Source organism: Mauremys mutica, chromosome 11 (assembly GCF_020497125.1).
Source record: "Mauremys mutica isolate MM-2020 ecotype Southern chromosome 11, ASM2049712v1, whole genome shotgun sequence".
Taxonomy (NCBI): Eukaryota; Metazoa; Chordata; order Testudines; family Geoemydidae; genus Mauremys; species Mauremys mutica.
This window is the reverse complement of record NC_059082.1, coordinates 55,113,911-55,126,233: the sequence shown is the minus strand read 5'-3', so window position 1 is coordinate 55,126,233 and position 12,323 is coordinate 55,113,911. Positions and strand designations below refer to the sequence as shown.

At 40.2% G+C, this 12,323-nt stretch overlaps 1 protein-coding gene across 4 annotated transcripts in view; it reads right to left on the bottom strand.

Annotated features, from left to right (window-relative positions):
- NPRL3 (NPR3 like, GATOR1 complex subunit) overlaps positions 1-12,323 on the bottom strand; it is a 115,432-nt gene that overhangs the window by 89,327 nt on the left and 13,782 nt on the right. For all 4 annotated transcript variants that reach the window (XM_044978988.1, XM_044978984.1, XM_044978986.1 and 1 more), the window contains 3 exons: positions 10,155-10,284; positions 6,301-6,375; positions 1,705-1,858 (listed from right to left, as the gene is read on the bottom strand). In XM_044978988.1, coding sequence (XP_044834923.1) covers positions 1,705-1,858; positions 6,301-6,375; positions 10,155-10,284 — 359 coding nt within the window. The remainder of the gene's footprint in view (positions 1-1,704; positions 1,859-6,300; positions 6,376-10,154; positions 10,285-12,323) is intronic.

The following is a 12,323-nucleotide window of genomic DNA, read 5'->3' as shown; positions in this document are numbered from 1 at the left end:
ACACCAAGATATCTGGGGATACCAGAAAAGCTGTCTCAGGTAAATACTTTAGTCTCCTGCAACCTGCAGTTTTCACTGTTTTATTTGTGTTTCAAAAATATCAGACTAAAACTAAAGCTCCTTTGCAAATGCCAACTGTGGGCTCTGACAGACTGGTTAGTGTTCGTTAGAGGCTTTACCAGCTATGTCAACCATGATAGCTTACTTCAGCTGCAGTTCATGCAGCCACCACCGGATTTTAATTCTCTTCACCTGAATCCAAACCTCACCTTGCATAGGAATCATGACAAAGAATCATGCACAAGCTCTGACTGTAGGCAAAGCCACATAGTGCAAACACATGCACCAATGCTGAGATCTTGCTGCATTATGATTGGGCTTTCAGCATTAGCATTTTCAGCAACAATTTTATACTGAGTTTATAACTACATGGCACAAAATGGCAATAATAAACCTCTCCAGAAAAGAGTGACAGACCTCTTCTCAGCTCTGCAAGGAAACATCTTCCTTTAACACACAAAAGGGTTTGGGTTTTGTTTTCTTAAAAAACAAATGAACAAAACAAAATGACAAGCACAGGAAATTCTGCAGTAAGAGAGCTCTTTCAAAAGGTCGGATACACATGGGAGTCTTGAGCAGGAATTACAGAGAAAAGAACCATAACAGTGCCTCAAGGGCTTGAGATTAGAGTAGGTCACCTCAGGGACTATAAGGGGAAGGGAAAAGCAGAGATAAGGCCTGAGAAGGCCCATGTGTCCAACTGAATCATACACAGTATGCAGCATTGTTGTAGCCAAGTCAGTCCCAGGATATTAGAGAGACAAGGTGGGTGAGGTAATATCTTTAAAAAAGAGCTCTGCATATGCTTGAAAGCTTGACTCTGACCAACAGAAGTTGGTCCAATAAAAGATATTACCTCATCTACGTTGTCTCTCTGATTGAATCACAGTGAGAATCAGAAAGATTATTATAGCAAAAGGTCTCTGTGGGTTTTCCAGTACAACCCCTACTTTGTGGGAATACACACTTGGGCACATACTACCACAGCTCAGGAGCAGGGTTTCATTGGCTGCTGGGTTAGTAACTGGCACATAATATTGTAGCTGACTTCAAGCATACCACCATCCTCCAAAAATGAAAGCACCTCTCTCAAAGATTTGCCCCATTTTTTATTTGGTTTTAACAATGGGATCCAATTATTGTAATAAATTATGTAAACTTTAAAGGATAACATTTTACACTGTAGTAGTATTCCTTTTTTAAACAACTCCATTCCAAAACTGGAACTAGTCTCATTCTTTCTTGCTCGTTTGTTTAAATGCACTATAAACTGGAAATTACATTCTGAGTAACTTCTCTCAAGCAGAACCTGGAAGTTATGCCAAGCAGTAAAGAGACAGCCTTTATACATGTACAAAAATGGACTTAGACGAGACCCTGATTTTGCCCATTACCCCCAATCAGGTTGGAAACTCAAGGCTCCAGATGTGAAAGGTTTGCTCACTAAGTCACTTTGTTACCCAGCTTCCTGGATACCTGCTACTGCCTAGCTGTTACTAGACATAGGTACAACACTAATATTCTCAAACCATGGTAATCTGCACTTAAGTGGATTACTCATTAAATTGGCCAGTAATTGACTCTCTCGTGTTGAAAGTTCCCTTCGGTAAATAAGCTCCCCATTACCCTGAGCTCAGAACTCACTTTCTGACATGGCAGACACTTCATCCTGAATGGCTAGGATCAGCTTGGCCTCTCTGGTCAGGTACTGACAACGACGCTCCTCATGCTGCAGAACTATGGCAATTCGACGAGAGAGGTTGTGTAAACAGTTGATCACCGATGGATCTGCGTTGGCCTACAGGCAATACAGGAACAGACCTGGTCATTAATTCAGTAGCTATCAAACACAAATGAAACTAGATTCAACATGAGTGTTGCACTGTTGGACAAATTATTTTTTAAATTTTCATTAAAGATAATGAATTATCTTTAATAGTTAGGTTGGAGGTCAGCCTCCCTGGCGATTGTCAAAAGAAAGATTTCTCTGGCTCACACAGTAGTAAAGCTGAAGGACAGAGATTCATAACTAAAGCAAGTCAAACACACATAACTAGGCCAAGAAGTAGTCATGAAAACAATGAGGAGGGATCTCCAAGTTGGCATGTACAAAACAACTAACATAACCTAGGGCACGATTACTCATTTTACTTGTGTATCTTCCCATTTGTTACTGGACCTTTTACTAAAAGAAAGATTAACGCTCTGACGGTCTGTTCTGTAGAGGAAAACTTCAGACTACTGAAAAATTTAAAATATCAATACATTCCAATACAAAAGCACTGGAAGTAGAAGGATGACATAGCTTTTACCACAAGCCAAACTCTCCACACTGGAGCACTGGTGTTTTACTCATTTTTGTCAAACCTTTGGTAGCTTATTTACACCGACTGCAAAATCACATAGCCACCATTATTTTAATTCTCTTCACCTGAATCAAAGCCTGGTCATACACAGGAATAGGGACAAAGAATCATGCAGATGCTCTGACTTTAGGTAGAGCTACATAGTGAAAACACATGCCCCAATATTCAGACCTTACGCATTATGACTGGGCTTTTGGCATTAAAATTTTCAACATTTTATGCTAATCACTAGAGAACTAATAAGGTGTTTTGACACTTAATCCCAAAGAAAATGAAATTGGATTTAGGTTTCCACACTTCTAAAAAAATATTGCTTATTTAAAACATTCCATTTGTAGGTGTCCCTCTAGAATGAAAATGCTGCAAAGCCTATCGGCCACAGACAGCTGATAAGGTGGGGCTCACTGGCTCTAAGCCAGGAAGGGTGCAGTAAGCAGCTGTTTTATGTCTGTTAAGACATTTAAAGGAATTTAAGGTTTAGGCAGCAGATAACCTGACATCTAAACTAGAAAACCATGAGTCAACATTTTTACAGGCCAACATTTTTGCTGAGTCACAACACGTTGGTAGGGCTGAAACTTAGCACAGCAGGATCACTGCTGATTATAACATTTGGGTCTTAGCCTGTTCTGTCTGTCTGCTGCAGATGGACTCATCTTTATCTTAGAGTACCTCCACCCTCAACTTGGAGAAATCATCTGCAGCAGTAACTCTATGTTAGCAAAATTCCATTTGCTTTACATGCAGTATGTTCCACAGACAGTTCTTTATGAAGAGAATGTCATTTTGGTAAATACAATGCAGTGCTGCTTAAAAAGATGGCAAAGTAAACTCCAACTGAATTACAAAACCAGAATTTCTGCTTTTGTTCCCTGTAAGAGGCCCATTAGAAATTAGATTCTAGAGAAATACAAGCTACACCAAAGTCAATGGCTTCACTGCAAATCACCAAGTTGCTGCACAGAGCATGTGAATGAATAAGCAATGTTTTCAACATAAAATACCTTCAGAATGATGTTTATACGTTTTCGAGTTTCTGAATTCAATTCTGGGATAATTCCATCTCTCTATTAACTCTGTGAAACTCAAGCAGAAAACCCTGTCCCCCTAGTGAGGGAGAACTTAGTCATCACAAAAAAGCCAACAGCAAAGGACACATTAGTATAACAGAAAAACCTTTGTTTCGCTGACAGTACTTCTAACAACTGGGGGGGGGGGGGGGGAAGAGGAAGGGGTGGGAAGCTCTTCTCCATTTCTGCTTTTGGCCACCATGGCCAGGACATGAACTCCACAGTCCCAAACAGAAGTCGTATCACAACCAATTGCTTTAAAAAGGATTATTTCCCTCAGGTATAACTCCCTTAATCCTTCCTAGAAGGCTTCTTAGCTCATATTCGTGCATTACAGACGCACACAAAACAATGTGCTACCTCTACAGCACTCAGGCTTATGGGTTGGGAAGGGAAAGCCAGAGCTGGGAAATCAAATGCTGATCTCACATATGGCAGCTTTTATGCTAAAGCAATTGTACAGCAATGTTAAAATTAGAATGAGTGGTTCTGAGCAAACCTACTCCCAGAATGCATGGGCTAAATATGGGCCCCACTGTGTAAATAATTACAATATAGCAAGCTTGACCAGAAGAGAAAGACAAAAAAGGTTTTGTGACTTATGAGAGACTCAGTACAAGTCTATAGCCTAATAACTCTACACACTACCTGTCACTTTGAACTCGAGACCCAACAGCTGTCTGGTGCCTTCCTTCCCCTGGCTCACACGAATAGAAAGATACCACTTTGGAGATGTTATCAGGTTCAAGGAAATAGCCCTAAATATTGTCCACCGGGGTCCCCGTCTCAAAAACTCTGCAGCATGACTTAGGACTCCAAAGAATGCTATTCTGAAATGTCACTACGGGACTTATAAGAGGGCTAGTAATTTCCCTACAGAAATTCAAGGCCCTTCTCCCCCATACCTGGAATTTCTCCTGAATGTGACAAGAAGAGCAAGAACACATTTTGGTCATCAAACCAAACAACACTTTCAGCAAAAGGCCAGGTTCAGATGAAACCACAAACCTCTGATGCAGCAAAAGACACACAACCGGACTAATTTCAGAAAGCTGTGTTAGGGACAGAAAGGGGACTCCCAAGTCCCATTTCCATCTAAAAATATAAGCCTAAACTTGGTGCTTTGATTCTTGGGATAGGTGCGTTAATTATCCCTCCATTTCTAAGTGTATCTGCTGATTGTCATGTATTAGTCACTGTAAATGACAGAGCCAAAGAAATTTTGCTTTGCCTTTGCTTCAGAATTTGAATTACTCAGTATATGCTATACTTAAGATTGCAAAACAGTTTTCATATATCAGTTTCCACTCATTCCTAAGTTTTGAAAAATTATCCTCTTGGGCTGAAATTTTCCAAGCCTGGACTGTGCCTGATGTGGTTTCTTTTTATTATTGGTTCTACTTTGAGGACAGTCTCTTTCAGCTGTTTTTGAGTTCTGTGTGTATGTGGAAAAATTTCACTGCAAAATATAATAGCTACATTCCTGCTAATCATTTATTACAAACAGGCGTGTGTTCACAGTGGTGTTTAGAAAAGGTCATTTGGAAATTCATTATGGATGTTTAAAAACTGCATCCTGAGTATGCCGAGGAGGGAGTATTATTAAATCTGAGAGCACACATTTCTGGAGAGCTGGTCTGTTTACAAGTGCAGGCTGTTTATTGTGTATTCTATAGGTACTTAGACCGTGAACTGAAGCTCAGCACACCTGTGGCCTGGCCAGGCCTCTAGCCCCTTTATTCCCTCGACTCCCTGACAAAGTATGCTTTTTACTGAGAGATCACTAGTTCTCATATATATATTCAAATTTCCAAGCATACCAAGTGTGCTGAAAACTTCACGGCACACAAGCACAGAGTAGGCCCCTGTGCATCCGTTAAGATCCCTGCTCTATGGATTGAAAGGAGCATCCCACCCTCTATTGCCCTGCTAACAAGTGGATCCCCAGTCCACTCCCTTGCTACCTGCATAAAGAAATCAGCATGGCTCTTTAAGTGCACGTGTCTTTGATGTATTTTTAATTCTGTGAAGCACTCAAATACTATGGTAATGAGGACTACAGAAATGCCTATCGCTAAACAGTAAATGCATTAATGACTCCACATTTCAGAGGCAGCAATGCTGTGCTTGGAAGAAACATACCTGTGCCCCTAGCAGTAGGATCTAGGGCTACTCTTTTAAATAATATAACAGTGCTCAATTCTTTGAGGCAGGGAACTTTTCTCTTGTCTGTACATCATCAATAGGTAAACAATAATGCAAGATTACAATTGTACAACATCTTAAAAGTCAGGATACGTAACAGCTGCAGTTTCTACAGCAATGTTGCATTGGCCTTGCTGCACCTACATAGTCTTTTGCATTCTTGTTTCTTGTTAAACGGATACTTTTACTATGTTATTAAATGTATACCATAAAATATACAGGGTGTGCAATAAAGCTGATATCCACTATGAAGCAGGACCTCAACCTTTGCATTTACCTGCAAAAGAATGACAGAAAATGTCCTGAAAATGTCCTGCTGGAAACAATCATTCCCTGGCCCGAGAGATTGGCTGCAAAAGCAGATAGGGCTCTTCCATCTTTTTACTTCTATGATTGCTTGATCTTTCTTTATTTTAACTGTGCATCTTTAGTGTCACGTGCAGTACTGTTTTTACATTTTTACATATTTCAAATTAAGAAAGTCTGGTTTATAGTGAAAGAAGGCAGTAAATGTGTGTTACTGAAATGTTACTGGAATCTGAATCAACAGTCCTTATAAAACAACACATAATCCATTCTTGGGTAAAAACAGTCCTTACCCTTAAGGCAAATACAACATTAAAGAGAATCATGGTGGGCATCTCTCTCTTTGGTGATGGATCAGTTTTGGATACCTGCAAAACATTATATATATTAAAAAAAAAATCTAATGAGTGAAGGCAGTACTTCAGACAGTTTTAAAATAGCATAGATGCGACTACTAAAAAAAAATGGTCTTGATTTAACAGATCTAGTCTTATTAGGTTAGTTTCCTGTTGCATTTCACCATTGGCTGCCTGTACATTATTCCTTCAAAAGGGACCCACTGTATTTCTACATATAGTTAATTAAATTTATGAAAAATTCATTCTTTTATAACAAGTAAAAGCCTCTAGATGTCGTCAACCAAACAATCCCAGACCTTCCCTTCCTAAAATGTACTTCACTATATCATGTTTTTAATATTTCCATTTGTCAGGACTGAAGAGAATATGTGTTTTAGAAATGCATATATTCAAGCACACACATTGTACAGTTCTAAAACAAAAGTAGATTTGTCTCCTACATATGGCATTTTGGAAACCTTTTCCCCCAAAACCATTCTCATCACAACAAAAGACTTTTGAGATTTAATAAAAAACTATATAGATGTTTTGTCTTGCTTGATTTTATTTTTTCGAACAACAGGTGAAATTCCTTCATTAGGAGCTGTTATATCTTGATTATTCCACTAACCAAGTGTCTCCACAAGATGGAGTAGGAGATCCAAGCAACATGTCTGTACTCCCAGAGAGCTCCATAATGCTTATGCCTAATCCTCACAAGTATGGAAAACTCTCACTTCCCATGGACTTTGGGCCCCAAGTAACACACAGTTCAGGGAAACAAACAGGACCATATATCAGTATTCTTAAAAAACTAGATAAACTACAAGGAAAGAGGAAATCATCTGTTTTCTAAAGGATCAAATGAGATTCTAGTTAACAGGAGGAGAGAGGAATCACATTGCACTGCAGTTTTGACAACAAGCCTTGTTATTGGGTTTCTTGGAACTTAAAGGTTCCCATAGGAACCTCTCTCTAACCACCTTTCAGAGGCCTCAAAGCATTTACAAACTTAGGGCCCAATCCTGTTCCCACTGAAGTTAAAGGGAGTGCTGCCACTGACTTCAAAAGGCTGCTGGGTCAGATCTCACAGTGTTCTCTAACTAGTAGAGAAAGACAGAAAGTACCTTTACCAATTTAAACTATAGGGAGAGTTTAAAGAGGCAGAATGTCATTAAACGAACAGGAGTCATACCCGGGACACAGGATTAATTACTTTAGTAATTACTTGCTGTGAAAAGACTGGCATATGATTTTTAACAACCACAAAAGGCCAGGATCTAACATGAACAAGAATCTTGCAACAGCACATTGCTTTCACACTGCATTCTGGGGCATAGCTAATGAGTCACAAACACCACTTCTTCTAGTGCCCTGGGTATTAACCCACTGCAGCTTATGAAATCTGATGAGACCCAAGCCAGAAATGTTGTGGATACTTTATAATTTAGAATTTTGTTTATTTACTTTTTATTGAAAGGGATTGGAAGGAAATACTTTTGCCTCTTTCTAATTTTGCAAAAAGAGAATTCTAGCTTTAGAACTGAATGACCTAGCAGAGCTAGCTGCCATTTCTGCATCAGTTTAGAACATTGTGTTAATGAATATGCAAAGGTCTTTAGGAGTGATAAAATCTACACAGTTGAATAGTTCTATAGAATTTCTATAGAACAACAAAAAGATGTTTACAGGTCTCAATAACTTTTACTACTACCCAGATGTGACTCTATTCAGAAAAATAGAAAACCAAGATGTTCTTTATGTAACTAGAATGAGAGTTACTAGAATTTGAGCAGCATTCCATCCCAAATAGGCAAGTGCAAATCTGGTAGCTTTTCAATTTAATTTTCAGCCAGTACATTTACAAATACACTGGGCAACTGACAACTTAATAAACAGGCTCTTTAGGATCAGGCTTGGAAAATGCACAAATCGGATACTATTAGACAACACAGTGTTCACTCTGGCATATGGTATAATGAACGTTAATGCCATTCACTGCATTACATGACATTGTCTCCACTGAATATTCACCCCAGGATCATCTGAGAAAAACTGCCAGCAGTATGAGCAGGCTCAGCTTAGCAATTTCTAGTGGCATGGATGGAAAGGGTTAAAAGTGATTCTGGAAAAAATAAATGCAAACCGCACCTAGACGTTCCCTCCAAAATACTGCCTCTCAGTTTGCTGTTATACCTCAAGGTTAAAGTCATAAGGCCTTGTCTGCACTAAAGAACTCTATTTAAAACGTGTCACTGCTACGAATATGGGTTCAACTCCACCAGCAATGGCAATGTTGGGAGCCATAGCACGCATGGGCTGCTGGTGTTCTGAGCACAGTAGGTAACATTTTCAAAAGCACCTAGATGGCTTAGGAACCTACATTCCATTTTCAAATGTGATGTCTGCATTTAGGAACCTAAGGTCTCATAGAAACTTACGAGTCAAACAGGGTCAGTGAGATGTAGGCTCCTGAGAGCTGAGATCACTTTGGAAAATGGAAATTAGACTCCCAAGCCACTTATGCACTTTTGAAAGGTTTACCCAATGGTCTCTCACCTTACTCAGGGTAAATCTATTAAACATAGTGCTTCAACCAAAAGCAGTAGCCACAGATTGCCTGTATGTTTTACACTAACTCCCCCACCATTACTAATGCTGGTGAAGAATAACCAGTTAGTGACAGTAAGAAATTTTTGAAAGCCACATTAATCTATTAATGTAAACAAGACACAGACACTGAGAAAAGATAGACCGTTGCTGATCACATAAATTCCCAGAGCCCAATTCACTTTTAGGCACTATTAGTGAGATCATAAAATGGGACAGGGAAAGTGCAGATCATTCCCCAGACTCATGCAGAAGCCCTTTCCATGGCCCGTGTGGCTGAACGTTTACTCCATTTCAGCATGAAGCACTTCTAAGTTGAGATGTTAATTCATAAGTGCCTATATGGCCTTGCTGACCCTGGGAAATTTCACCACCCCTTACCTCAAAAACAAATGTTCTAAACCAGTGGTTCCCAACCAGGGGTCCGCGAGCTGATTTCAGGGGGTCCGCCAAGCAGGGCCAGCTTTAGACTCGCTCAGGCCCATGGCAGAAAGCCAAAGCCCTGCCACACAGGGCTGAAGCCCAGGGCCCTGCCACCCGGGGCTGAAGCCAAAGCCTGAGCAATATAGCTTTGCAGGGGTCCCTGTGGTATGTGGCCCCAGGTAGTTCCCCTCCTTGCTACTCCCTAACTCTGGCCCTGGCTTTTATATGCAGAAAAACAGTTATTGTAGCACAGGTGGGCATGGAGTTAATAGCATGCTGGGGAGGTCTCAGAAAGAAAGAGCTTGAGAACCCCTGTTCTAAACCATAACCTGACAAACCAGCCTTAGCACTGGCGGGAGCCACAGAGTTGACACGGCTCAGGTGGCTTCCAGAATTTTTACCATTATGTTTTGTTAAATCTGCCAAAAAGTCATGGCATGGCATGGATAGCACAGTGGTAAACACAGATATGGTCCACTGGAGCCAGATCGTCACTAGGGTCTCTATTTAATATTAACACTGATTCAGTTGCACCTGTGTTTGAGCCACTGGGAAGTTTTTTGTGAAAAATTTCCAAAGTAGACACAACATATTTGGCATTAACATCAGCAAATAAGCAAAGACAAAAGCTTTCAAAAACCACAGGCATAAAACAGAGTTTCAAAGCAATGCTGTACATTTTGAATTCCAAATTTCATAACTCTTTTGCTGTTCTGTCCATATCAGTTCTCAGGAGAAAAATGTTTCCCAGTGCCCCAACAGCTCTCTTACCGTACCTGTCCAAGAGCATGCTGCAGCAAGGTAGGATGGCCAACAAAACGGACATTATCAATCTTCAGCTCAAATTTTTTGCCACACATATCTGATTTGGTAGCTAAAATTGTTGCCAGGATGACATCTGAAAATCTTCAAAAGTAGAAACAAGTTATTATGATAACAAAAAAATCACACCCTAAAAACCACACCCCAAACTGAAATACAGATTTATTTCATTTGTGTGAGCTTTAAGAGGGTTTTAAATTACATATTTAAACTGGATCACCTTGAATGCATCCAATTATGAAAATTAATAATTCCATAAGATTATGTCTCTCCGATCACCAGAATAATAAAATGAGAAGCATCAAAAGCAAAGAATGAAAGTTCATGCTTATTTAATTACATGCTCTGGGAAAGATTAGATGTCATCTGCTTTCAAAAAGATAAAACCCGCTCAAGTTAGTCATTGCCTGGATTTAGCTGCAGGTTAATGAACTGACTAAGCAGGTAGATATCAAAATAATCTTCACTCAAGCAGATAAAGTTCAACTTTAACTACCCAAGTGTGTGTGTGGGGGGGGGGCGGGTTGTTGGATTTTAATAAAAAACTTCTTCCCACTGTGTGTCCCATCTCTTCTAAATCCAGTAGTCAGATTCAAATGTATTGCCATGAGAGAGAGACTGAGATCAACAGACCACTGGTGGTCTGCAGACAGCTGGCTGGTCACATGGTACTGGCTCCCCTCATCCCAGCTAGTCAATTGCATTAAAAGAAGTAACAATACACTACGCCCTTTCCTAATAAAACTTCTCAATGTAAACAATCGCTGCTCTTGGCACTGGAATCTAATGGTACTCTGAGTAGGGAGGACGTGGTCCATGAATGTGGGGGCAAGTGTCCACAAGAGAATCTCACTGTAAAGGCATGATGTTCATCATGAAAAAGTCTGAAAACCCCTGCCATAAAAAGCCATTAGAAGGAACCCCATTGACAGTGCTGTGGGTGATCTTACACCATTCTAATCTATTTAGGTTCTTGTATCGTATCCATTACCATGTTGTCTGAGACAGAGGAGCTCAGACCAAAGTAAAACAGATTTCATTTTGCAATTGTAGGAAACTTTTCCCCCCAGTTAAGAGACTGTACAAACTTTATTGTTTTATTACTGTATAGTCTTTCCTCAACTGCCCTCTTTGAAGCAGCCCAGCTGCAACCAAAGTGAAAAAATTTAAACTGACCCTCTGGGGAGAGTTTAACAAAATTAACTGAGATATTTAAGTTCCTGTACTTACATCTGCTTGTGTGCATGCGTGCATGTCCCCCCATCCCCCTTCCCAATGCAAGTATCCCAGATAACGCTGTTAAGGAAAAGGGCGGACCACGGGTGTGTGCTGCACTCCCTTTATCTCTTGTCAGCAAGTGCTCAAGGAAGCTACTCATTTAAGAAAGCTTTCTGGTCTAGTTTTGGTGAGTTATTAAAGGAATTAAGAGAAAAATGTACAGCCATATAATATATACACATTCACCCATGCACAGGCAGCTGTATTGCCTTTCAGTTAGCACACTGGTAATTCCTTTTTATTAGTATGCAGAATATTCCTGGTTTTATTAAAGGTCTATGCTGACCCAATGGCTCTGGCTATGAGATTTGGGAGTACCCTTGCACTGCTGGACATGAGGTGTGCTAGGGTCATGATGGCCCTTGCACTTCTGGAGGGAGCAAGTGTGCACTGCATTTTCAAACCCCATAACTACTCATTACAGACAGTATTGCAGCTTATAGGAGACAGTTTCCTCCTGAATGCAGCTGGGATATGGGCATAAGGAGATGCATTAATCCAGGTGCCTCAAAGCCAGCTGAACCATCGTTTCATGGCTAGTGCATTTACCAGTATGTTCAACTACACATATGAATTCAATAAGGAAAAAACTGTAGTTTCCTTAAACTGACTAGAACGAGCTCCCCCAAAAACAGTTTCTGTTAAAAACAAACACAAGGTTACAGCTCCAGGTGCCCATTTGTGAAAAAACTCCTGCATCACTAGTCTGTGTTAATTAGGTGGTTCACACTGGACTGGGGAGAATCCTGAAGTGGGCTGGGCCACAAGGGACGGCAAATTTGGGAGCAGAAAGGACTAGGTGCTGATGAGTGGGAATTTTTTCTATCTGTCCTTGGAGAGAAAAG